Source organism: Symphodus melops (genome assembly GCF_947650265.1).
Source record: "Symphodus melops genome assembly, chromosome: 13".
Taxonomy (NCBI): Eukaryota; Metazoa; Chordata; class Actinopteri; order Labriformes; family Labridae; genus Symphodus; species Symphodus melops.
In genome coordinates, this window is record NC_136703.1 from 23,715,167 (window position 1) to 23,741,379 (window position 26,213).

A 26,213-nucleotide genomic window follows, 5' to 3' on the forward strand; every position below is an offset into this window, starting at 1 on the left:
AAGGGCTTGTTACTGCTTGTCGACCTTTATACTTTCTAATGAACGGCTGGAGGAGGATCAAGTTGTAAACATCCACTCCAGCGGTGAAGAATTGCTAATTTGTTAAGTGGTCTGTTTTAACATCCCTTCTCTTTTCCCCCTTACTTTGTCTTTGTTCGCTGCTCTCCCCCCTCCTCTTTATTGAGGGTGGGAGCACACAAACACAACACGGCCACATTTTGGCAGAGTCATTGTTTTGGCTTTGTCAGGTCAGATGTTTTCCCCTAGACCTCGTGCAAAGAGAAATCCCTCTGTAGAGCTGCCAACAGTCTATACAAACCTGAATGGTCAGACATAACACACATCTGTGAAGTTATTTATTTCATAACAAACATCGCAAAAAAAACACAGACTTTTTAAAGCAAACAACATTTCCGGTCCTTAATTTATCTCATGTTGCAGCCATGTTTTCGGAAACTGCAATTTAGCAATCGGATTAGTCATAAAGAGACTTTTCAAGTATGGAAGAGGAATCCTGCACTACATGTCAAACACATGGAGCCCTAACACTGTTTAAAGAAAGAGGGATTCTAGCTTTAGCTGCTTGGCTTTAGATGCATGAACTACACTTAAATATTCCCCACAAGGTGCTCCTGGCAGAATCAGAGAAAAAAAATCAGTATGAAAACCTTTTACATGATCCAGAGAAAGTATTTAGGGCACCTGCCAACAGGCAAAGTCATGCTGAACTTGCAGCTGTGTGTAGCACTTGAATTTCCCTCGGGATCAATAAAGTATCTATCTATCTAGCAGTATTTTTAACTGTAAGATTGTGCGAGCATCAAACCTTTCTCTGCAATAATCTGTGTAACACGTCTGCAAGTCTGGCCTCCCAAACAAACAGTCCCATCTGCTGCCTACAAAGACAATTTTGCTGATTGACGGAGACCAGTTGAAACTTTAAGCCCACGGCAGAAGGTCAAAATGTTCAAATATTGCAATGACAGTAGGAAAGCTCCCGAAGGTGGCCCCATCTGACAGCACTCCCTCCTGTAGACTTGCTAAGTGTGGTATGCATTTTTGCTTTAATAATTATTGGTTTTGGGAGTTAAAAAAAAAAGACAAGTGCAAAAAGGGAGACTAGTAAACGCAACGCAAGTTTGCCAGGTAGGTAGTCTAAAGTTGCTCACATTTTTGTTTAAAGTGGACATATTATCCCCCCCTTTTTCACTTTTTTTAAACAGTCCCCCTGTGGTCTAAATAAAACATCTGTGCTGTGCTTTGGTCCAAATATAACATGAATCAAGAACCAGAGGTGGTTTGTGACCCCGTAGAAACCATCTCTCTCAGAACGCTCCGTTTTGGTGTGTGTGTCTCTTTAAATTTAACACTTTCCTTCTACATACTCTACATAGCATGCTCTTCCTGTTGTACTAATGTCACTTATAACTTGGTTGGTATGGGACAATCAGTCCCTGTGTTGGTGATAAACTCAAAACTCATTGCAGCCCTACTTGGTTTTGAAGGTTTTTGAATGGAGTTGGTGTTTTCGTGTCTCTGGCGCCTCTAGCTTCAGCTCTGCGCCACTTAAGAGACTAAACTGCATTCAGTCTTTGTGGATCCAGGTTGTGTGAATGAATGGGGGGGAGAGAGAGAGCCCGATGGTTGACCAGACAGAGAGAGAGAGAGAGAGAGACCGAAGCGGCAGAGAAAATGTTTTCAACTTCAGCAGCATGTTGTCCAAAGTTACTAGACGGAATCCCATCCGCGGATTTGCTTATTTGAAGACACGTGAGGAGGTTTTTCTCCAAGTAATCCTCTTCCCGTAGCGACCGAGCTTCATCAGCAAACCTTTTCTCTGGACGACGAGCAGATTTCTTTCTTTCTTTTCTCGTGTGCAGCCAGCAACAGGTTATTTACAGCTCAGCACGACGTCTAACCTGCAGCTGCTTGGTAGACCTGGGTTTACCTTTTGTTTTTAATGAAAACCTATGGATGCTTTATGTGACACTCTTTTCCCCCCCCGTGCATTCACCGTGATGTGAGTCGCAGCTTTGTGCTCGCCACCGACCAGCAGATCCATCGGGCTTCGTGCGCACTGCTGTTTAATGGGAGGTCGGCTGCAGGAAAAAAAAAAATGCCATAGAGAAGACTGCTAATTGAACATTTTCTTGGGCGATAACATTGAGTCCACAGCGTCGACCTTCACACACAGAGCCGTGAGGAGCTGGTGGTGTTTCTGCAGGGGGATTAATCCAGGAGGACTTGCACGCATGCATAGATGGTGCCAAACAAGTGGACCATGAATTCAGTTTTGCACAAATCGCCACCAAGGAGCTGGCTCGGGCTCAGATTACGACTCAGTAAGTAAAAGTTGTTAAAGTCAGCTATTGATCAGCCTATTCATGCCTTTATCAGCATCTTACTCAGGCCAGCTGTGGATCAAGTCAGCATCTTGAAATGACTCACCTTGAATGCTTTGTGCTGTGGGAGACACTTTGTTTCATTGAGTTGCCCTTTACAAAGAGGAACAGATGAGCTCTTCTGACTTTGATCCTCAAGGCAGCACATCTTTTGTTTGATGCTTTCTTCTGAGTCATCCAAGTTGAAGGTTGAATTTGGCAAACTGACCTGAGTGAATGTGCCAGCTGGAAGTGCAAGATTTTTGCAGTCAGACAGGACAGTCGGACGCTGATCTAAAGTTATCCTAGGGATGAAGAGTCTTGGGACAACTCTCCATAAACTCAGATGATAGATATTACCTCTTGTAAATCTCCCCAGCCGACACTATTTATTGTATTCCCCCAACCCCCTCTCAGAAGTGCAATCTGACCTCTTCTCCCTTTCCCAGATCATAATTCAGATCAAAGTAAAACATTTAGCATTGAAAATTTCCAAGGACTGGAGCGTACAATTATTGTCTTTATCTTAATGAATCTGGTTATTGTGGTTTCCCAGAGCACAAGTATAGACATTGAAGTGGTTTTAAACTCCAGAGTGAGTGGATTAAAAATAAAAGAAAACAATGAATCACACTGGAGAGGCTGGGAACTGTTCACTTTGGCACTTTTGCGTTGATTAATGACCTACAATATTATGAAATGATCTTAACTGTTGTTGAATAGTATCCTGTTTGATCAGTTATCTGTCACTCGTCTAGTTGTTTTGGCTGCAGACCTCGTAAGCCCTCTCCTGTAGGCTTTACTGGTCTGATGTACACGGAGCTGGCAGATCATGGGTTCATACAGTGAGCATGGAGTTAAAGTTTAGCGGCCTTAATTGGTTGAGTCTGGAACCCTTCAGTGTTCCAGGCCACCGGAGTCTTAAGCCTGTCTTAAACACACTGGTCTAATCTTGGACCAGATGTCTTGTCTGGTCTCTGTCCAGCCACATATAAAAAGTCAGGACTTTAAATCACAGCTTGTGCTCTTTGATCAACTTCGTGTTGAAGTGCCACTTTATTAAAGAGGACGGACATGAGAAGCCCAAATGATGCTGAGTTTAAGTGTTCTGTTGGCGTGTTTGACTTGATACCACGAGCCCAAGTGGCACCGAGTACCTGGTCTGAAGAGTTCGATCATATCAGCAGAGGGAGGTTGATTTATGTCTTTTTAAAAACATTTTTTTTTTTACTTTACTTTATTGATCCCAGCCAGGGGAAATTGGGTGTTTATACTCTAATGCTCGTGATACACACACACACACACAGGCTGAACTACAAACAGGATTCTGTCGAAGGGACGGAGCGGCCCCCAGTAGGCGCTCCGGAGCTGGACGTCAGAAAGTGGTCTGGCACCTCTCAAGCTACCAGACACATTTTCCAGATTTGGCCTGCACTTGGGAGTTGAACCAGCAACCCTCCGGTTCCCAACCCAAGTCCTACTGAGCTACTGCTGTCATGGATTGGTTGATTTTTTTTTTTGTAGTTAAAGCTGTGCTTCACTTTTGATTTTGAACCTTTTAAAAGAGCAGTTAAGAAAACAACATGAAAAGGAGACTAAAGTGGTTCCAGAGCTTTTGAACCTAAAGAATGATTTGGTTTAAATTAGGTCTTTTTTTTTTTTTTCTCTTGTGTTTCCGTAATGAAGCCGGCGATAAGCTTTGATGTCACCAACTCATAGCAGAGAAATTTTCTGTACATGCAGTTTGGAGTGATCAGTCTGTGCGCAGCGTCCATCTCTTGCCCCGTCTCTCTGGCGTGAGGTTATGTGTGAGCCAGTTGCTATGGTTACGGGACTCTTTGTCCGTCACTAAAGTTCATCATGTTTCCCCATTAAAAAGAATGCCGATGGCGTGATTTGAAACGTCACTTGAACAGAAGTGGATTGACCTAAAGAAGACAGTGACATCAGTGTGATGCTGGAAAGCTGTGAACGAGAGTGAAAGGGTTAAACGTGATTACAGGACTGAAGTAGAGACTTTGAACAACAATGACATTTGGACGTCTACAATTACGTGACAGCTGAGCAAACACCAATCAGGCTCCACGATAGCTACTGAACACACATTGATTTATTAAGAGACTCGCGGGGGCTGCAGTGCTCTGAGTGAAAATCTGCTCTGTTTAGTCTGCCTGCTGCAGCACTCAAGCCTGACTCTGATGGTGTGTGTGTGTGTGTGTGTGTGTGTGTGTGTGTGTGTGAGAGAGTGTGATTTCTGCCCGGCTTGTGGCTTGTTACAGTTCAGACTTCCTTCTTCAGACTGTCTTTCCATTGTTCCTCTTTTTTTTCCCCGGCAGTGATTTCCTTTCTCTTTTCCACTCTTTGCACTTCTGCTCTTTCCTGATGTCGCTCCAGGTCACGGCTGTCGCTGCTTTTGTTTTTACCCCCCCCCCCCCTTTTTCTTTTTTCCAACTGTAAACGAATAAAACACCCTGCTCCATGTGCAATGTTGCAAATCACCATCCTTTGTATTTTTGCACAGCAACCTTATTTGCCTGCTGGAGCTTGTTTGCAGTGCAGCTTGTTTTTGCTGCACTGATGCAACGACTCTCTGATCCTCTTCCTCATATCTGTTAGAAAGTTAATTTCCTTCCTTGAGTCTCATCCCTTCTGTATTGTGCTTCCTGTATGTGGATTCCCTTACAGCAGCGAGTATATCAAGGCCCTTGTTTTCTTCTATGCACAAACACAAGCTGCGTGTTATACAGTGAACTCCTTTGGAAGAGCTGAAGAAGGATATTGAACATGAGCACTTTGAACACAGCCGCTCCGCCGTGTTGAAAGCTTTTTATTGGATCGAGAGATGAAGAGCCTCTTGTATAATAGTTACCTTTTATATTGACATATATTTGTGACGATAGAATCGAAACATGATGCTCCCTGTCTGTATAGATATACATGATGTAGAACAACAACAGCCCAGAGACGAACAAAGAAGCTGAAATTTGCTCTTCCAATATCTTTGATAGAATGAATCGATCACCACTGGTTGGTATCATTTTAACGCAGTTTTTTTTGCCCTTTATAAACACAAACATTAACTAAACACACTTGACCTGCTGTTGTACTTTTTTTTAACCACTAACAGTTGTTATACAACATTGTTTACTTGCTTCAACTGACACCGGTGCTTCATTTAAAGGCGGACGATTGGCTCATGGCTCAACTCTTCATCACATGAAGTTTCCTCAGTTTTCTGGTTTTGTGAATGAAGTTAACATGCTCACTTTTATTCATGGTACATTTTTGGATGAAAAATCATGTTTATCGCCGTTTCAAAGCAAAAATGCACTTTGGTTAGTGTGACGTCTCAAGTGAGTGAGCGGACCTTAGCTTAGCAACAAGTGCAGGAAGTCGATGCTCTGAGAGAAAAGCACTGAATGCTAACATCCATAACACAGCTGTGTGTGTGTGTGTGTGTGTGTGTGTGTGTGTGTGTGTGTGTGTGTGTGTGTGTGTGTGTGTGTGTGTGTGTGTGTGTGTGTGTGTGTGTGTGTGTGTGTGTGTGTGTGTGTGTGTGTGTGTGTGTGTGTGTGTGTGTGTGTGTGTGTGTGTGTGTGTGTGTGTGTGTGTGTGTGTGTGTGTGTGTGTGTGTGGTTTAATAAACTAGAAATGATGAGGTTAAAAAAAAAATATCCTGGTGCTTTGGTTTGAACTGACCCAGGCTCACTGTTTCCTGAATTTATGCTAAGCTAAGCTAAGCTAATGTTTCCAACTTCTCTTGCTACTGTGTTCCAAAAGCAAAAAAAAACAAAAAAAACAACAAACATTTGTAAAATGTTGAAGTTTCCTTTTGTTTTTGTGAGCGCGGACGAGTTTAGCAGTGAACAGACAGAACAGGTTTTGTAGCTTCCCACTCTTACCCTACAGCGTCACTTTTGTTGTTTACATGAACTCAGAACAGGTTCACACCTAGGGGCCATTTTTCACTCCTTACACTGTTTCTTTTCCCCATCAACCCTTTTTTCTCTTCTTACTTTACAACAGACTCAGAAGCCTCGAATGTAAACAAACAGAGGTAGCGACACTTACACTACTCTTAAGTCTTCGGCTCTTGTTACTCTTGTTCTCAGCACTTTTGTCTGCTTGTTTTTGTATTTTTTTTTGGGGACACTGCTGCTCGAGCAGTAGACATGTTTCTTGGCTTGAAATATCAGATGTTGTGTTTTCCCCCCTGAGGTGCTTTTCTCTGTCCTTGCCCGGCGCTGCTGTTTTGCATCCTCATCAGAGAGAGAGAGAGAGAGAGAGAGAGAGAGAGAGAGAGAGAAAACAATCTGTTATGCTTTGCATTTTCATTCAATTTGCATCCAGAATCTCTTTAACCTGGTTGTGTATGTTCGGTCGTTGCTCGGGGTTTATCTCTGCATTTGGATTAAAGTCTCACAGGATTTATTTTTTCACATCCACACACATTGTATGTTTCACTTCGGGGATCTGTGTGGTGAATGCCAACAGTGAGCTGCTGCTGCTCCTTCCTTCTGAGCTGCAGATAATTAAAGGTTACACACTCTAATGTTCACCTTCTTTAAGTTGAGAAACATAATGGCAAATATTTATCTCTGAATAGACACGTATAGGCTCCACCCAGGCGAAATGAGTGTTTATGCATATGGGAACCCTCCCCATGACAATAACGGTACTTTTAGGGAATATGAGCTTTTGATTCCTGTCGACTCTGTTATTGGCTTCTCAAAGGAATCCCCCCCCCCCCCCCCCACTACACTTTAACCACAGAGGATTAATCATATGAACATGTTAAATAAGGGCTGTTGGTCCCTGTTAAATGCTGGTTGGAGTATGGACAGTTTAATGACAGTGCATTGACATTTGGTTCCTAATGTGCAGCATATAATCAGTGTTGATGTTGAAAACAAAAGAAAACACAATAAAGAGCTTTGTCATTATACTGATGTGCAGCACAACAATAGAGCACATTTGACGTGGACTCGTTTTGATTGTACGATTGATTTTCTTTTCCAGACTGACAGATTGCGATGAGACGGTAATAGTTTCCAGATTTTGGTGGTTATCTTCTGACATGTCCTCCTCAGCCGCCATCAAGTTGACTTCTGTGATTTTTGGTTGAGTTGTCTGTACATGGAGAGAAAATGTTCTCTATCCAGTCAGTAAAAATGATCATTTGTTCTTACAGTGACAGTAATGTCGGTCTTGTTTGTCTCGGCTTAACTTTTTTTTCTCTTTACTTGCAAACACGAAAAATGGTCAAATTAAGAAGGCCAACCAATCAATGATCATTATTAATAGCCTGAGAGGTTTTACTACATAAACTCAGCTTCTCTAAACTACATATATAAACCGTGAAATATCCCAACTTCACAGTCTGAATTAATTAAAGACCAACTGATCAATAACTCAAACATGAAACCATCACATTAGAAAAAAATCATCAAATCTGAGAATCTTGAGACAGCGTTTGTTTGCCATCGCTGTTTCTACATGTGGTTGTTGCTGGATTACAATCTTTGACACTTCTTCACACAGCGAAGTCTTAAAGCGCGCCCAGTCTGAAGGGTTAAACCTCGGCCTGTTTGATGGGCCACCTTGCTAAATATAACCCCCAAAAACCTCCTCCACATGGGCACGCACAAGCCTTCAACTGCACTCCCTCTGTCAACACTCCAGCTCACACACACACACACACACACACACACACTCTGACGGGCTCATTTACAGTCCTGTCGTAATGCAGCCGGCCGCTCACACACTCATTTCTCAGCACACCATGAATACTTTACTGAGTGCGATTCTGTTGAGGAGCCAGCTCATTCACGCTTGGAGAACAAGAACAATTTACCTGCAATTTCTGTCCCACATTAAAATAAACGAGCGGTTCTTGAGTATGAATTAGTTATTGTTCTATTGAGGACAAACGTGGGGGAAATACATTTGTAACATGGAACTACATGTTTCATATCCAAAGTTGGATTTCCTCTGTCCTGACAAAGTTATCCTTTGTTTAAAAAAAGTTTAAAAAAATGTATCAATCTAAAACCAGGTGACATTAGCTTAGCTTAGCATAAAGACTGTGAGCAGAGGGAAATGGTTAGTCCAGCGCCTTCAAATGTTTTTTTACATAACACCAATCATTTTGAGAACCCAACAAAAAAATATCACTCTAAAGGTTTATGATAAGCACTTAAAATCTTCCCATTAGTAACTGATAAATCATAAGGATGTAATATGGGCTTGAAGAGTATGCATTATAAACTGGTATGTGAAAGATGTTGGCATGTATTGGAGGTCAGGTTACGACAGTCCCAGAATTTTAAAGTTAGACACTTTGTGTAAAAATCACACTATCAAATTTTTTTTTTGATCTCACGTCAATAAAATAACAAATAAGTCTGAGGCATCGAATGTCACACTCCTGCACAGTAACTTCATTAAACAAATAGGTCTCCCATCTCGATCCGTGTTTATAGCTCTGTAACACCAGAGTACACTTTGAAACACGCAGTACTCCAGCTTGATGGGTGTTAGATCTGTGCGTCGTGGTCGAAGACGTAACCGGACGTAACCATATCAGAACATTCTCCGTTTACCTTCTCACAGCTGCAAAAGCAATTCCCTGGAGAGCAGGACTTTGTGTTATCTTTGTATTCAGTCGATTCTCAAGTTAATGTAGTATGATTAGTTTTTCATTACCTAAATATTTTTTGCATGAGATCAGAACAATCGCATGCAGCAACAGTATGAGGCAGGTGCCATCTGGCCTTGTGTTGGCTAAAAAAGGCATCTCTTTATTAAAAGGTGATCTGATGGATGGTGATAAAAGCGAGGCTGTCTAATACCTCCTCCTCCTCCTCTTCCCGCTTTGTTTCTGCAGGAGGTGGAAATTGGCCCTTGTGTTTGCAGCCCAGTTCTCATGCTGCACGGCTGCTCTCTTCATTAAAAGGGAAGCCGCGTGCTCAAAGCTGCTTCAGATTATTACCATATGTCTGCAAAGCCCAGAGCTTGAGCAGCAAACCGGCTCCCTTCCTACCCTCTAATTTCTTATCCCAAAATTGGACATGTGGGTCGTTGTGTGTGACAATGTCCCTCCCTTCCCCCGGCTGGTGCAGCACATTCTCACAGTATTTCTTCTCCCATTTTAGATGCGTAATAGCAGAGCATCAGCCTGTAACCAACGGGAAAATATTATGCCCTGACTGGGACTTCTGTCTGTGTGTTTTTTTTTAACCCTTCTGCTGTTTTTTTTGAAGATATTAAAGACCTTGAACTCACTCTCTCGTAGATACAAATCATAGAGTGAACTCTTACTGGTGTTTCTCGTCGTCAATAGGCCAATATGTGCATTGTGCCTCCACAGAAATAACTGAGCTCAGTCCTCACAGAGCTGCTGCATTCATAAAAGTGCATAAATCTTTCAGGAGACATAAAGAGCGCGGGCACTAATTAATGCAGAAAAATGTCAGCCTTTTTACAGTCTGCGTCCACTCTGGACGTAGGAGGAGGTTTTAAAAAGAGATCTTTGTGTTGGCCTGTCCAAAAAGCCATTGGACCAGATTGCCGGTCCCAGCATGCAACTCACCTCTGCATGAATACAACACTTGTCTGATGGTGTGGGCAGAAAAAAGCCCCCCTATCGCCAGGAGATCCTACACAGTGCTTTAACATGAGCAGCTTTTTCCTAACACACCACTTTTGTGCAGTTTCTGGACCCTCAGCAGTGGCTAAAGACGAGGCTCTGGGAAGGCACCGAAAGAGGATGTTTTACCTGCTGGTGGAGACCTGCCGTCTTTAATTTGGTCTGGACTAGCTCTGTTAAATGGATTAGATGAGTGCAGCATTTGGAGCTTTAGCACCTTGGTGGGTGGATTGTAGCAGTGGATGATTAACAGAGAGCTAACAAACAAAAGAGTGTAGAAACGTGTTGGGGTGGAGTTATTGATGTTAAGTTGTTCTTTGTGGAAAGAAGTGTGGTCAGTTATATCGCCTGTTAGCTACGTCAGTCAGCCTTTAAGTTTTTCTTCCAGCTTTGGAATCAGTGAAACGGTCTCCTGAAGGTGTAATGGGTTGGCTTTGTGGGAAGTCTCTTCGCACATTTGGACGGGCCTTGATGTAGAATGAGACTTGGACCCAACGTTCAAAGCGAAGGGGTTTTGAGGCTCAGCTGGATGAGGTAACCGTGCAGGTGGTTGGCAGTTGGCGGAGTTTAAAGCTGATTTCGGGCTAGCAAAGATTTTAGAAAGATGGCCGACGTGAAGTGTGTATTGGCCGTCTGCAGAAGATCAGAATTCTGTGCTTTCGAGAAGGTCAGGAGCTGGTTAGACACATCAGTTCCTCAAGTAAGACAGCGGGAGGATTTCAGTTCAAGGGGGATGATTTGAAAAGTTAGATATTGGTTTTCATGAAGCATTAGTTGTAGAGCTCACTATGTTCTTGCACTGGAAGAAGCGAGGGGCGTACGAGCTGGTAGCGCTGCCAACATCTCTTACACAAGTAGGAATGGAGTGCTACTCCTGGTCCTCTTCTCTGGACGTCATCCAAGACCTTTGTGGTAAGCTGGGGAGTGGGGAGGATCAGCTGAGAGTTGGGATTGTGTTGTGTTGTCTTAAAATGAAGTAGCTTTGACTTTATCCTTTCTTGTTATTTGTAGAGCTTTCTGGTGATTAGACAAAACAGCAAAGGATAAAATCAATAAAGTAATAAACAGAAACAAAAGTGCACATTTTTTTTGTAAACTACCCTGATTGTATTTCTGAAACAAGTACTCAGGATTTGGCTCAAATATCTGCTTGTCTTGTTGTTTGACTCCTCTAAGTTTGTGTTCCCTTCTCCCTCTCCACATTTACACTCATGTGTTCTTTATGTGCAGCTTTTTCTCCTTGTTTGTGCAAATCACTGACCTAATACCTTTTAAAAATAACACACACACCAGCTTCAATTTAACTGTTTTTTTCCTAATTAGTGTAAGCTAGCAGGCAGCTAGCTAGCAAGCAGCTAGCTAGCAGGCAGCTAGCTTAGTTAGCTAAAACTAACAAAAGCTAAAACTAACAAAAGGGGGGGGGGGGGGGGGGGCGTCTGGTCCGACGTCACGTGGTCCAACCATTCAGCTCCCTCCTGCACCTTTTGGACACCAAATGATATGAAAACATCACCAGCACAATATGTCAGCTCCTGCCTCAGGGGTGATTTGGCTTCACTTTTCGACAAAGGACAGCAGCAGTGATGTGTTGTCAACGTTAATATACAGTTCATGGTTTGGGCAGCTTGTTGTTCTGAGTATTAGTTCCAAATATCTGTGAGTCGGTAAAACAGTGAAATAAAGACATTTGTATTTAGTGTAAGTCCTTCTTTCATGCCTGGAAATAAGTGACAAGGTATAAACCTTTCTAGTTTTACCTTTGATATGATGGAAGTCTCTATATTACATTATTATTTAGCATATTTAAAAAACAAAAGGAATGTTAGTGTGTAGTTCAGATAGGGCCGAGTATTTCACGCAGACCCCCAATACAACCCGTATCACAGTACCGAGCTCGCCATACGATAAGTATTGGGATTGATTTGGGTTAATGACGACCTCCTACACAGAATTCACTACAGCTGTTCTTCATTGTTGAGAAGAACAATAATTCTACAACTTGCAGTTAATCCAGCAGGACATGAGAGATGTTGCGTAACATTTTAGCATGGCTCAGACATGACTTCACGTTGTTGCATGTAAGTTAGAGGAGAGCAGATGAGCTGGTTCACTGGCACTTTGACGCTTTGGATTTTAAGCACCATCATGGAAAGGCTTCTTCTTTTTTTTTTTTTTTTTTTTTCCATTGCTCTGTTGTTCCATGGAAAGCACTCAGCGACCTGACATGAAGAAAACCTCACATGAGAGAGGAGCGAGGGGAAAAGGCGAAACAAGACAAACTCCAGCGATGAAATATTTACCACTGAAGAAGAAGAAGAAGAAGAAGTGCATAGCTAGACCAAAACGTTCCCTTTTTTTTTTCTTGAAATGGCACAGGGGCACTTACTGTACTTTCAGCTGTGCCGCCTGACTTATACCATTAGTGAGGAGGAAGTGATAACACAGGGCTGGGAAGGAATGTTCTTCATCCTCTGCTGTGTGCCAGCCAGACTCTTGGAAACCCAGCTTGTTTCTGGTCAGCTTAAGGACGCTGCCTGCTGAGGCAGACCTGTTTGGCAGAGACAGGGAAGAAGAATGCCACAGAGGGAACAGCAAGGCTTTGATCCTTACCTTTTCACCATGTCTGAAATCGAGCCCAGAGTTTATACTGCAAACATTTTCCAGCTATTGGAGAACGTTGCCTTGAAGATTTTCATCACAATACCTTTCATTTCTCGTTTGTGTCTAACCAGCTCCCGACCTTCTCTAAAGCACAGAATTCTGATCATCTTTACTTTATAGTTTACTAAACCATTTATGGACCTGGACTCGAGCTCCAACAAAACATGATCTTGTTTTCACCTGATATTGAGATGTGGTTTTGGTGAGCCAATCATCGATGTACAGATCTAAGTTTAGATGTGAGCTCATCAATTTTAATTTAAAACCAACACAATAGATAGATAGATAGATAGATAGATAGATAGATAGATAGATAGATACTTTATTGATCCCGAGGGAAATTCAAGTCAATTCAATAAACCTTTACCCTCATACTAAAGATGAGCACGCAGTGAGGAACCACCTCCCACACACGTTATCTCATTTCAATGCTAGTCACCTGCTAATATACCTTTCCTACCACATGTCCCCCAGGGGCCACAACAACTGTGACAGCACTGTCTGTTTCCACATTAGGATCCATACATGCCAGCTCCAGCTATTGACAGTGTGAATACAGCCTAAACTATCTAAGTACTACCACATGGCCCTTCAGTGGTGATTAGTCAAGTTAGACCCTCGATACTTCTAGAAGTTCCTTACCTGGGGTTCACAACATAACCAGACAGATAATATACAAAATAATCCATAAAAAAATGTCATGAAGTAAAGTGAATCGCACATTAACTTCCCACCTTCCTCCAACACATCCACTCACAACACAAAGCGACAGCTGTTTTATTCAGCATGATACAAAAATGACTCGAAAAACTCCGAATGGACAGCAGCTCTTCAGAGCACCAAATGAAGCTTCTGATCGATTGTCTGACTTCAAAAAGTCAGTCTGTTTTTTTTTTTTTTTTCTCCCTGTGTGATTGTTTTGGCTTCATAAGCTTGACTTCATGAGTTTATCCAGCTCTTAACCTCATGCCATGCACTGCGTTCACCAAGCCAGCCCACACTGACATTCCTCAGGTCATACTCAGCCACAGGTTCCTGTAACAGCTGAACATGCTTGGATTTTTTTTTTTTTAAATGGAGTTTAGCACAAATTAAGCCCTTAAAAAGAATAGTCTGGCACAAAAGGCCACAATATTATATAATGACCAGCTCATACTTGACCGATTACTGTACTTTGACATAAATGCCTTAAAAAATTCAAGATATGCAGTAATCCCCTCATGACCCCTCTTAAATAAGGGACAGGGTATTGAGTTTTTGTCTACTGATTTACAGTAACATAACAGTCATGAGGAGCTCTCGTTCTGCATGGAGAGAAGCCCTGTTATGTTCATTAAATAACTCCTAAATGAGAAAGCAGAATAAAAAATGTTATTGTTCTTTTGCCTCCATCTTGGAAATTGAATTGATTGCCGTGTGCTCCTCCGCCTCTCTCTGGAACAGTTTACACTTGTTGTTCTGTGGTTTCAGTTAAAACATTGAGACCTCAGCGTCGCTCAGATGTGGTGGAGGAGGAAAAAAAGTCGGAGGGAGGGGGGAAGGAGGGCGTGTGATGCACATGTGTGTGATTTAACCACTATGGGGGTAAAACAACATTAAACAGGAGGGCTGTGTCCTGCCCCCGCCGCCATCCAACCCTCAGCATTAGAAACAGCTGCAACCTGCTCGTGTTTGAACGTCTGCTTGCCCAGACTCATTCACCTGTAGAGGAACTCTGTGGGGCTTCAAACACAGTCAGATTGGCTTTAACACACACTGCTCAGAAACTCTTTTTTGTATCTTTACGTTTGATAAAAATAATAATCTTTCTCTCACAATTGGTCTTCGTGCACTTCTCTTCCCAGATGTAGAAAAGTTTCTCCGTTGTAAAGCTCGTTCACCCAGGATCAGAACGCACCTATTCTTGTCTTTTGTTTAAGTCTTTATTGATTTTAACTTTAAGTCCAAGACAAAGTATTTCTTTTTTTTATGAACCTAACCAAGTAGAGTTGGCTCCTAAACTTAAGCAAACTGCGACCACTTTAACAACAGAGTCAGTTACTTTAAGGCCTCAAACACTTGGTAAGTTTTAGGAAAAGGGATGTTGGATTGGGTCAATATTGACATAAAATATTGGACATGAACAGCAGCCTCCTTAATAAGAGTCCTGTGTTTGACCGAGAGGCTTCCTAGCCAATTACATGACAGAATGACTCGCCAGACAGTTTGATTAGCTTAGTATAAAGACTCTTCTTGGCCAGTGTCAGTGACTTCCTGGAGTGTATACTGTGACTGTCAGACTTATGGCCAATTCAGTCACTGCTCTTGGCTCTTGAATGAGTTCATCGTGCGTAGGACTTTTGGACGAATTTAAAACGCAAGAAAAAAAGAAAACTTCAATTAGTGAGCCTCGGCGCTACATAAGAGCCGCTGTTACCCTTCCATAAAACCAGGCAAGCTGTTTGCCTCTCTTATACTCTTCATGCTAAGCTAACTGTCCCTTGGCTGTATCTGTAATTATAGATACACGAATGGTATCAATCATATTTTTAAGTTTAAGTTGGACAATTTAAAACACCAAAACTATTTAAGATGTGGTTTCCAGTTCAAACAGAGGAACGTGTAAGGGAAGGAAATCCTGGCTTGTTTCAACACATAGGATTGGAGACGGCAACCAATTGGAACATTTGACCTTTTTGATGTTTGATGCAAGACAACATAGTATGTGTATGTTTTTTTTTTTTAGATCTGTCCATCTATCACTTCTGCCCTGTTAATAGACCGAACATCTTTCATGGTTTCCTGACTTTATTAGTATCCTGATGCCTCATTTATGTCATGTATGGTCTCTCTTGGCTTTCTGGCTGCTCAGCCACTCGTGCTGATATGGATTTCTCCTTGCCAGGTTTTCCCGTAATGTATGCCATCCTGCCATCTGTGTTCCTTTCTCAGGAGTCTTTCAATGACTATCTCCTGGTGAGGAGGTGCATGTTACATTATATACAGGGTGGAAGGTTGGAGGGGCTCTTAAAAACACGATGTTAAATTAAAACGAGGAGTCGAAACCTGAACAAACAAAAGAATACTCCTCTTCGTGAGCCGTGATCAGATCTCACCAAACAGAAGGCCCAGAGAAGCATTCTTCACATTCCTCATAAAAAAACGTGGGTAAGGCTTACGGCTAAACTTGTTCTGCGCTCTGCCTCACCCTGCCTAAACCAGGAGGTTTTGGTGAGGCTGTTAAAGGAGAAGTGGTTGTAAGAGGAGCGAGCGCTCGGCATGATGTGGTGACAGGGAGCTCTTTCCGAGGCAGACAAAAAAAAAAAAGACATCTAACTTCAACTGGACAGATCTTAAGTATCCAAAAGTACAGATGTACCTCCACTGCTCACTCAGATTCCACTCACTTGTTCGCTGTTTCTTCACCTCAATCAAAGCGATGACTCATTTATTGCTCCAAAGTTAACATCCAAATGTCAACTTTGTTCCTTGACCTCAGACGGGCCTCACCATTTGTAGCCGTTGACAGTCTATTTTATCCACTGAAATCCATCTCTGGCTGACTTTTTAATGTTTCCAGCTGACTCGCATTAAATGAGATTCCGGGCCGTGAAAAAAGGAGTCTTGAATTTGAATTTTCCGACTTTGCTTCATACCGTTCCAGGCATGTTCACCAGTAGATAAAACATTCATAAGACGTGAAAGTATGAGCCGAGTGTTGTTCTTGTATTGCAAGAGAGAGAGCTAGCTAGTCCAAAGACTGAATACATGATGACTTAAATGGTTGTGGATTAGTTTTGTGATTGATGCGTGATCATTAGACGAGTTGTTTGAGCTCTAGATCATGAAGTATTTACCGTTTGCACTCAGGATCGGGAAAGATGCACGGTTGCATTGCTGTTAGTGAGGAAACAGAGATGGACATTTTAGAATACTTGGTTGCGTGTTCGACTGTGCATCGTCTCAGACTTTCCTCTCGCTTCCTTGGCTTTTATTTCTGGGTACCTAATGGGTCTGTGCCCCAGGCGTGGTCTCTCTGGGGTAAAGCGAGCCAGCGCAGAGAGCCGTGTGGATGTGACGCTCCACTGTCTCTTTAGAGTGCAAGCTCATTGTCTGCCATCACGTGTGTTGGTGTATAGTTTGGTGCTTGTGTTTGCTTTTGGCTTAATCAGCAGTGCTGAGTTCAGAAATTCCAGTTCATCAGAGAGCGAGAAAGCGGGAGAGTCAGCAAGATATGATCAAGTAGGACGGAAGATGAAACCTCAACAGAGAGAGAGTGATTTTAAAAGACAGCGGCGGATGAGGAGAGGCTTGAATTTAGGGCAGTGGGAGATAGATTTAAGGCCACTGTAATGTAAAAAATATGACACCAGAACCAGTTAGCTTGAGGCTATACTGATACCAACTTCAACATTAAAATAGGAAGTGATGTAATGCCTAACTTTCATGCTGGTAATCCGTCCAGTTTCTCCATGAAGGGGTCATGTTGATCAGCGTCTCCTGTGACTAATAGTTAAGCTTTATAAGTGCCTCATACGACAGGGTACATTTTTTTTTTTATCTATTTAGATTTTTATTTATACCCTCTCATTTGATTGGTTTATAAGGACCAAGCACATTAATCAACATATTTTTTGGTATATGTGACTGCATTGGTTAAGCTAGCAAATCTAAAACTTCACTTTGGTCACATGTTATGAAATCAATGATGGAGCCATCATTTTGTTTTATTTCATTTTTAGATTTCACAGCTTTCTCGGCCTCCCTGTAAACGAGGCTCGCCCTCCATGATCTCTCCGAGAACGTAAATAGAGCCTGATGATGATGATGATGATGATGATGATATGGTATCCCATCAGCCTCAGCTGCTGTGTGAAGACACAGACTGCACTATTGTGAACAAGCTACCATTCCACCTGCTAACTATCAGCATGTTAACATTGGCAAAGCTAGCCTGTTGACATTAGCATTTCTGTCAAAGCACTGCTGGGCCTGAGTACAGTCTCACACTGCTGACTCTCCCTCTTGTTTTTACTTCCATTGAACACATTCGCTGCAGACAGGTCGACCCTTCCCTCCCCAGTGGGGAAGCCATGGGCTCTGTGGTATGCACCAATTACAGTGTTTTCCCCTCTTTTCCCCAGCAGCACCCTTGACCTGCGAGTGCAGCTACAGCCAAGTGAATGACTCGAGGTGAATCGTCTCTGCGCTCTGAGAGGGGCCTCGACTGTTGTAGCGTTTCTATCACGTGGCCTTAAATATCACCACTAAGTGAACTCATGTTGCGGCGGCGGCAATCTCTTTCACTAATGATGATATAACAAGTGAACAGGTCACCTGAGCATGTTGACAAAGACCTGTCATTCTTAGAACACCCCCCCCCCCCCCCCCCCATCTCTTCCCTCCTGCACATTTATTGCCTGTTTTTCTCATTAGGCAGACAGATAGCTGTTGTTGCGCTCCGAGTCTCCGTTATGATATCTTTATCGTGTGTGTACATGTAGAAGATGGAGACGTAAACACAGCCTTTTTATCGTATCCTGGATGCGGCGTTAGCGGTGATTCTCGAGGTTTATTTGACAGCGGTGATTTGTTATCGTAGAGTACAGTGAGCTTCCCCACCACGAGGGCACCGTCGGGTCCAACAGAACCCAGAGTGGGGCTTCCTCTCATTTGCTTCATTTTCCTCTTCAGTCGTTCCTCGTTTCTCTCTGATCTCGTCCCAACGACACACCCCACCCTCTTCCCTCTGTTTACCTTTCCTTCAAGAAATCTCTCGAACCAGACCTCGCTCTTTTTTCACTTCAGGACATGGCTTCTCGCTCTCTCTGACCGTGTGAGAGTGTTTTTCACTCTCTCCCTCCCTCCTCTTTTTTTTTTTTTTTTTTTTTTCACCCAGTCCTTACATAAACACAGGCAGGGACTTCAGTCATGGTGTCTACAATGTGTTTTAACAGCGTCACCAAGAAAGGTGTGTTGATGGATGTGCGGCTGGCTGGCTGCTTTGTTTTTTTTAAGTGATAAAGGGAGATGTTAAAGTGTGTGTGTGTGTGTGTGTTCTGTTTCAGATGACAAGCCGGTCCAGGAGGAGGACTGGGTGGTGTGCCAGCACCCTGAGTGTCCCGAGCGCCGGAGGGCCTCTAAGGTAAGACTCTCCAGCCTGCAGGTGGACTTAATGAGGGGTCTTTTGGGGGGTCTTATTTCCTTAAAGTGAAATGAAATATACCATCTCATGTCCCGCCTTCTATTTGATGATTGCTTCTGTCCTGTTTTAGTTGGAAACTGTTCACGGCACAGCAGTTAGATACTCTCAAGGTTCAGCTTCATGAGGACTTTAAAGTCTCCTCACTTTTATTTCAGGACTCTTTATCTTCCAAATGATGGAAAAGAGTCGATATGGATTTGGATTGGATGTTAATGGATTGTTAATGGTGCCGATATCAGCAAATACAATCATAATTTAATGACGTTTGGTCGTTGTATCTCAATCAGACTCAGGCCTTCGTGCACATTGTGATCGGATGTTGTCCTTTGTTTTAGCAAATATTGGAAAAATGCTATTTATATGATAGCATTCAAGAAGCTGTAGCTCAATAGCTCTTAGCAAACCATCATCTGTCCTTAAGCAGTTCATTTTTTTGTGCTAAGAGCTAACCACACTTTGTCTGTGAATTCGGTTTATGCAGCAGTGATTCGCAGTTGGTTTTTCAGTCGCTCACGTAGTCTATCATCATGATGGAGATGTCGAGCCAGAACATTTATATGAGTCATGCTTCGATGCAATTACACTCATTTTAGTCATTAACAGGAATTGTCTTAAACAGCCTTAAAGCTCTAAGCAACCAGAAGACAAACCAAAAAAACAGCTCTGATTTCATGATGCGTGCACCCTGACACATCCGTGCTGGATGCAGCCGGAGTGTTTTGAATCTCTCGTGTGGCGTTTAAAGACACAGTAGGCGAAGCAGTGTGTCCCCCCCTCCTCTTCTTTTCGGTGTTAAAAAGGGGCCGTGTGTGTCCGTCTTTTTTCCTCTTGCAAACACAGCTTTGCTTAAGATAGATTTTTTTTTTTTCCCCCCCATTGAATCAAGACGTCGTCCCCTGCTGTCCTCTCTTGCAGAGACAATAGAGGGAAGATGAGAGAGAGGAGGTTATATATAGTGTGTTTCACCATGGCAACAGAGAATAATAAAGTGGGGGGAAGAAGATGGAGCCAAAGAGCTTAACCTGAACTCTCCTCACATTATTGAATCTCCTATCCTATTTTCTTGGGCCCTTCTCGCATGACAGTCTTCCTCCTTTTTTTTTTTTTTTTTTTTTTTTTTTTTTTAAGTATATGTTTTGCAGAGACGTGAGTGAGGCAGACGGTGAGTTCAAGTGTGTGTATTTAAAGTATGCCTTTGTGTTTAAAAGACCTGCTGTGGTGGCACGAGGGGGGGGGGAGAGAGGGGGGCAGTGTAGGACAAAACATGTCTGACGCCACCTGTCCCCCCCCCCCCCCCCCCCCCCCCCCCCCCACGTGCTCAGGGGTCGACGTTATGTAAGAAGATTAGGGACAGACTTGAGGCTCACTCGTAAAGACTCTGGGACGTTCAACAACTCGCCGCTTGCTCTTTCTTTCAAACAGAACGAGCAAAGTTGTTTGAACGGAGCTTTTGATAAATACTTACAGCTCCTCTATCAACCAGAGAGAGAGAGAGAGAGAGAGAGAGAGAGGTTTCAAACCTGGCCCGTCCGCTCTTGAGGACTTAAGCCGCAGTACTTGGGCTTTGGCTGCAGACTCCTCATCTGTTTGAATGTTTTATTTGTAGCTTCCTTTTAGGGACCTGAAAAGAGCAGAACTGACGTACGTGTCTGTTTAATGTTGATTGGTCAGAAGATTGATAACAACCACATCACGCTGCGGTGTGAAATACGAACACCGAGAAGGTGAGTCGTGATAGTTTTGGGAATTTCCGGGCTGTCAAAGAAGCGAAATGTTCTTGCATAACGTGTCATGTTATCTCTTTCTTTCTCATTATTGTTGCTCAAGACTGACGCAGTCATTGCCTGTAACAGGCTTCAAGCAGCAGGGGGCAATGTCACAGCAACTGTGACCTCCAGACCTCACTGTGTGGCTCACTCACTCTGCGTTTACTTCACCAGATAAAGACACATTTTTGTGATGAGTAGAAACACATTTTTTTTTTTTTTATACTTTGACTTCATCTCTTCTCCAGCTTCAGATTTAGATACATAAAGGAAGAATTCCTGCTCAGAATATGAAAAGAAAAAACATTCGACTTGTATGTTTGAGTTCTGCGAAAAAGCCTCTTTGATATTCATGCGGTTTGGCAACAGGACAAGGAGCAGACACAGACAGACAGACAGAGAGAGAGAGAGAGAGAGAGAGAGAATCAGAGGCTGGACCTGCAGTGCATTTAAAGCGTTTGATTCCCAGGCCGGTCTGCGTATGCTCTGCTGCTGCTGCTGCTGCCGTACATCATCTCCAGACGGGTCCGTGTCTCTCTCCCAGTCACAGCACAGAGTTCACCTGCACCATAACTTAGCGAAATCCCACCAGGTGTCAGCCTCTCTGCTCTTGCACTGTCACCACATAAACACAAGAGAAGTCAAAGGATAAGACTGTCTGGAGGCTCAAACAGCCGACACACATGTGTTTCCAACAGGACTGTCTGGATGCTTTACTGCGGCTTTCTTCGAGCCAGCGGGCTTTCAAATCAGCCTGCAGGTGTCCGATTGGAAGACGAGGTTCAGTTCTCGGCGGAGTTGGTGGGATTCATGTCAGATTAGGTTGTTTAGCGCTCGATGCTAGTCTAAGCTTGCTGCCTGGATCCAGACGCCCACATAGAAGGGTTTATTACCGCTGATCGCTCGTCCCCCCCCCCCCCCCCTCGTCTTTGCCTCTTCCCCCTGTCTCCTACATTCCCCTCCCTCCCTCCCTCCCTCTCTCAGTTTTGACAGGACAGGACCAGACAAGACAACTTGTAAGGTGTGGGTTGCCACGGCAACAGGGGCCTCCCAGCCCAAACAGCTGGAGGCAGAGGTATATTGATGAGAGCGCGTCAGTTTGACAGAGAGCGAAAGGATGAGGAGAAGTTTCTGTCAGCTGTCTCTCACCTCTGAATTCGATACCAAGGTGTTACATGTGTACAAGTATTAACACACGTATCAAACAGATTTCATATTAACATCATGTTGTTTTCATTGTTCTGTTGCTGTATGATGTTTGACTTTGTGACACTTATTGTGTCCTCTTCTCCTGAAAGGTTTCTTATAATAATACTATTTGTTTCTGGGAATTGTTTAAGGAAAGGTTTGATCCTTTACTTAAGTGGGCAGAAACACATCTTCCTTAGAAATGTCTTTGTTGTATTTTTTTTTTTTTTGGGGGGGGGGGGGGGGATTCTGTCAAACCCCGTCTCACGTTTCCAGAGAAGCCTGGCTCACGCGTCCTCGCCCACGTCGGGTTTCTGCTTTTGGCTTCCATTCTCTCTTTTTTGCTCTTGTTTTCTTCTGTCCCCATTCAGTCACACGCCGTGAGTAATCCTTGGCTGCTGTTTTTCGGGGGAACACGTACTGTATTAGTCAGACAAGCACACACGCATGCATCCCCGTGGATCCACCACAGGATCACCTTATTACTAAAAACCCAAAATGTGTCAACCTTTAGCTGTCTGTTTTTGTGCTTTCAAAATAAAACAGAAGTGCAGAATCTTCTGATTTATCCTCGTTGACCTGCTTGGCTGAAAGTCTCACCTAAGTGACACTGACAGGGAGCTGCTAAGTAAACACTGCGATTGGGCTCGATGCCCACTTTCTGTATGTGTGAAGGGGTCGAAGGGTGCAGGGCATTAGGTGCTATTTTTTGCTATTAGGTGCCGTCGGAGATGGATTAAGTTCTGGGTGTTACGCAGCGACGCTAACACCCGTCCCATCAGCCTGATTGTAGTCCATTTTTAAGCCTGCCGGGATTCACTCCTCCTGCAAAGGAAGCAGACGAGCCTGACAGCCTGACAGTACGTATGGACTGTAGATTGAGTTAAACCAGCTGTGTGTATCATCCGGGATTACATGCCTCCTCTTCTTCCTTCGCTTGCTTTGGTGCTTTTGAGGAATACTCTGTGAAGGTAAAGAAAGAGAAGCTCCTGGCAGGGATAAGAAGCCTCTCTGATTTATGCTCCTTTCTGTCTTTGCCTTTTCTCTCTCTCTCTCTCGCTCACTCGCTCTCTCGCTCTCTCTCTCTCTCTGCTGCGGATCTTTCCACATGTATTTCTCCCAGCCTGTTTTCTACTTGAGCGACTGCAGACTACAGAGTCTGTAAAATTGCTTTTCTGGGAAAAAATAAGTAATAAGAAGTGAGCTCAGCTTTAACTGTGAAGTTTACTGGAAAGTTGAACGTATGAAGTAATGCAAGCCCACAAATGGAAACGGTGGTCTGCGATGCTCTGATGACTGTGGAGTCATTTAGACTTCAGTGCAGCCGAGTTGCTACCTAATCACCGCTCGGTGTGAAGCAGATTGTTGAGATACGTCGGTGTCGTGTATGGACGATTGACTGTACATGCTCTTCTCCAGATTCATGACGCGGTCAATTAAACAGGTGAGAACTGAGTGATTTTAATTGAAGGAACTCTCATAAAGTAAAAAAAGAAAATCAAGTGATCAAAGCGCTGACTTGCATGGACTTGATTGAAGTTTGAGAAGCACTGTTCATGTTTTTTGATCAGCTTTGTAGCCTGTGTGAGATTACAGAAGGTTTACTTGTAATCTCTGAGATTTTTTTTCTTCCTGAAATGACTTCACGGGAAAGACTCATTTGATGCTTTAGTGTAAGCCTTGTGTCGCCTGCCAGCTGGTGTCATCGTAGCACACACTTAACACTTTTTTTTTTTTTTTTTTTTTTTTTATCACAACGCATCTCCCTGATCCTGTGAAGGTCATTAACGTCTGACATCATTTTCTCACCTGACGTGGAGATTGATCTGTGATGGAGTAAGACTGTTACAATGTGTGGAAGCCAGCCATCCTTACAGGCTTTAACAGGCTGCCAGCTCGTCTTGTACAAACACACACACACACACGCATCATCGGCTTTCAACCAATCACAGAGGAGCGTCCCTTTCATCCAGCTGTACTTTTCCACCCCTGTGGGATCATCCAGTAAGAGAAGTTGATGAGTTTGAGACGGTGAGTCAGTTGACGTCACACCTGAGACACCGAAGGGAGGCGACTTTCTGAAAATACCAAACACACGCAGAGCTACGTTTTTTTTTGTTTTTTTGTTTACTTATTGGAGAAATATGTTGCCTCACCTTTAATTGGAGCAATTCAACAACACGTGCTGATGATGAATTGGATTTGACCTCAAAACAAACAATGTTTCAACGGCGAAAAAAAACCCCCAAACATGTCATCTTAAAGCGACTCAAGTTAAAAACAAAAAGTCTCTCTCTTCATCGGAATAGTTCAGGAGATTATCAGTGACATGATCTCTTATAGGCGGAGGTGTTGTTTCGTTTCCACAGAATTACGTGGTTGTGTGTGAGTGTTGGCTAACAGCTATGCTAATGTTAGCAGACGAAAAAAACTTGGACGTGCCTCTCGCTCTTCCCTGACACTGTAATCCAATTTGAATTCACACACTCGGACGATTATTATGACACCTTTACAGCTGCAACGTAACAGCAGAAGTTACGGCACTGTTTGGGGACAACAGGGCTTTGGCTAAGTGACCTAACGGTACATTAATTGGCACGAGATGTAGATATGATCATGATTAACTGACGTGGTCGTTCGGTTAGCCAACATCCGCCTCCATCAGAACCTCAGGATCAGTTAAGTGGCGAATGATTGGCCTTTATATGCTATGAACGATACTGAAAAATAGCGTCTCTCATCTATAAGTTAACCTCGTCACATTGAATATTTTTAATATTAATATTTAATTAAATGTCCGACTTAGAATTGTGGGAAATAAAGAGACGGTCAGCGTGACATCGTCCTGTATTTGCTGCTCGACGTGGTCACAGTGGCTTTCTGTTCAACAAATGTTTCATAATCCGACTTTCATTCATATCTGAATTTATCGTTTATGGAAGTCGAACTTTTGTAACGTGACCGTAAAGAGGCGCACGCTGAGTTTAAGATCAAACGCCGGTCCGAGATAATAATGATGTAACGCTGCTGAAATGTGGAAAAAGAAGTTCCCGAGGTTAAGTGGAAGGAATATCTACCATACCATAACAAAGGCTCTCAGCCATAATAAACAAGCTGGACACTGACTTATGTGCGTCTATCTATACATCTATACAATGTCCTGTGGGGGGGGGGGGGGGCTCATGACGCCAGTACAACCCCCCCAGGAGCATCCCATTCAGGAAGCAGCACGGCGGCAGACGGGGGAACAACAGGAAGAAAGTACCTGACAGACACTCCTATGGAAACAGGCCGACCAATATAGCCGGGGTTCAAAGACTTAAGAGGAGGCCCCCCAGTGAAGAGCAGGATTGAGAAAACGACCCCTCCCCCCCCCTCCTCATCAGCAACATCTAAATCCATCGCATGCGAAGAGTCTTCTCATGGCAAACTCCTCGTAATTGTTGCTTACAGTGTTCGGAGAGCATAAACAACCGCTGCTTAATGGAACGCTGTGAGAATAGAACAGCTTAGTTAAAGAGGCGATAATGAGGTCTGAAAAAAAAATCTCCCCTTCCGAACCCGTCATTACGCCACTCGCTCTCTGAATCACTCCGAACTGTTTCAGCCAGCTCTGAAAACCGAGGAACTTCCAGCTGCAGCTTCAGTGGACAAATGTCCATCTTTAAGCCACACACACACACACACACACACACACACACACACACACACACACAACTTGCTCGTCCTCGTCTTCACGCTCGCATATCCTCCGTTTTTTTTTTTTTAACCCTCTCCTCTTAAAACTTGAAAGGATTCCGAGCTTATACGTTTTAGGGGTTAATGCCAAGGTCAGGCATCAAGGGAATGTCGCTCGGATTCATCCCTCCCATCTCTCTCCTCCAACAATGGCAGTGTCAATGGGGTCTAATCCTTCAGAGTAATTGCATTGCTGCTGTCCACTCTGTTAAATATACCCCCCCTAATTGAGGCCGACAGTGGGGGGTCGGACGGGGAGGGGGAGGGGGGAGGGGGCTGACATGGATTCAACAGGTCGTCTTGTTTTGAAGACGCTGGATCACTGCATTAAATCATCCCCCCCTTCTTTTACTCCAAACATGAACCCTCCTCCCCTTCACAGCCTTGTGTGTGTGTGTGTGTGTGTGTGTGTGTGTGTGTGTGTGTGTGTGTGTGTGTGTGTGTGTGTGTGTGTGTGTGTGTGTGTGTGTGTGTGTGTGTGTGTGTGTGTGTGTGTGTGTGTGTGTGTGTGTGTGTGTGTGTGTGTGTGTGTGTGTGTGTGTGTGTGTGTGTGTGTGTGTGTGTGTGTGTGTGTGTGTGCTGGGGTGCTAGCTAGCTAATTGTGGGGGATTTAAACCTGGTTCATCTTGGATTAACCCGAATGACAA

The 26,213-nt window shown here is 43.5% G+C and overlaps 1 protein-coding gene across 2 annotated transcripts in view; it reads left to right on the top strand.

Annotated features, from left to right (window-relative positions):
* Positions 1–1,511: 1,511 nt before the first annotated feature.
* Positions 1,512–26,213, top strand: part of plekhg5b (pleckstrin homology domain containing, family G (with RhoGef domain) member 5b) — a gene marked incomplete at its 3' end in the record, with an annotated part of 60,616 nt that continues 35,914 nt past the window's right edge. For both annotated transcript variants that reach the window (XM_079359777.1, XM_079359778.1), the window contains exons 1-2: positions 1,512–2,342; positions 18,738–18,814. In XM_079359777.1, coding sequence (XP_079215903.1) covers positions 2,261–2,342; positions 18,738–18,814 — 159 coding nt within the window. In that variant the 5' untranslated portion in view covers positions 1,512–2,260. The remainder of the gene's footprint in view (positions 2,343–18,737; positions 18,815–26,213) is intronic.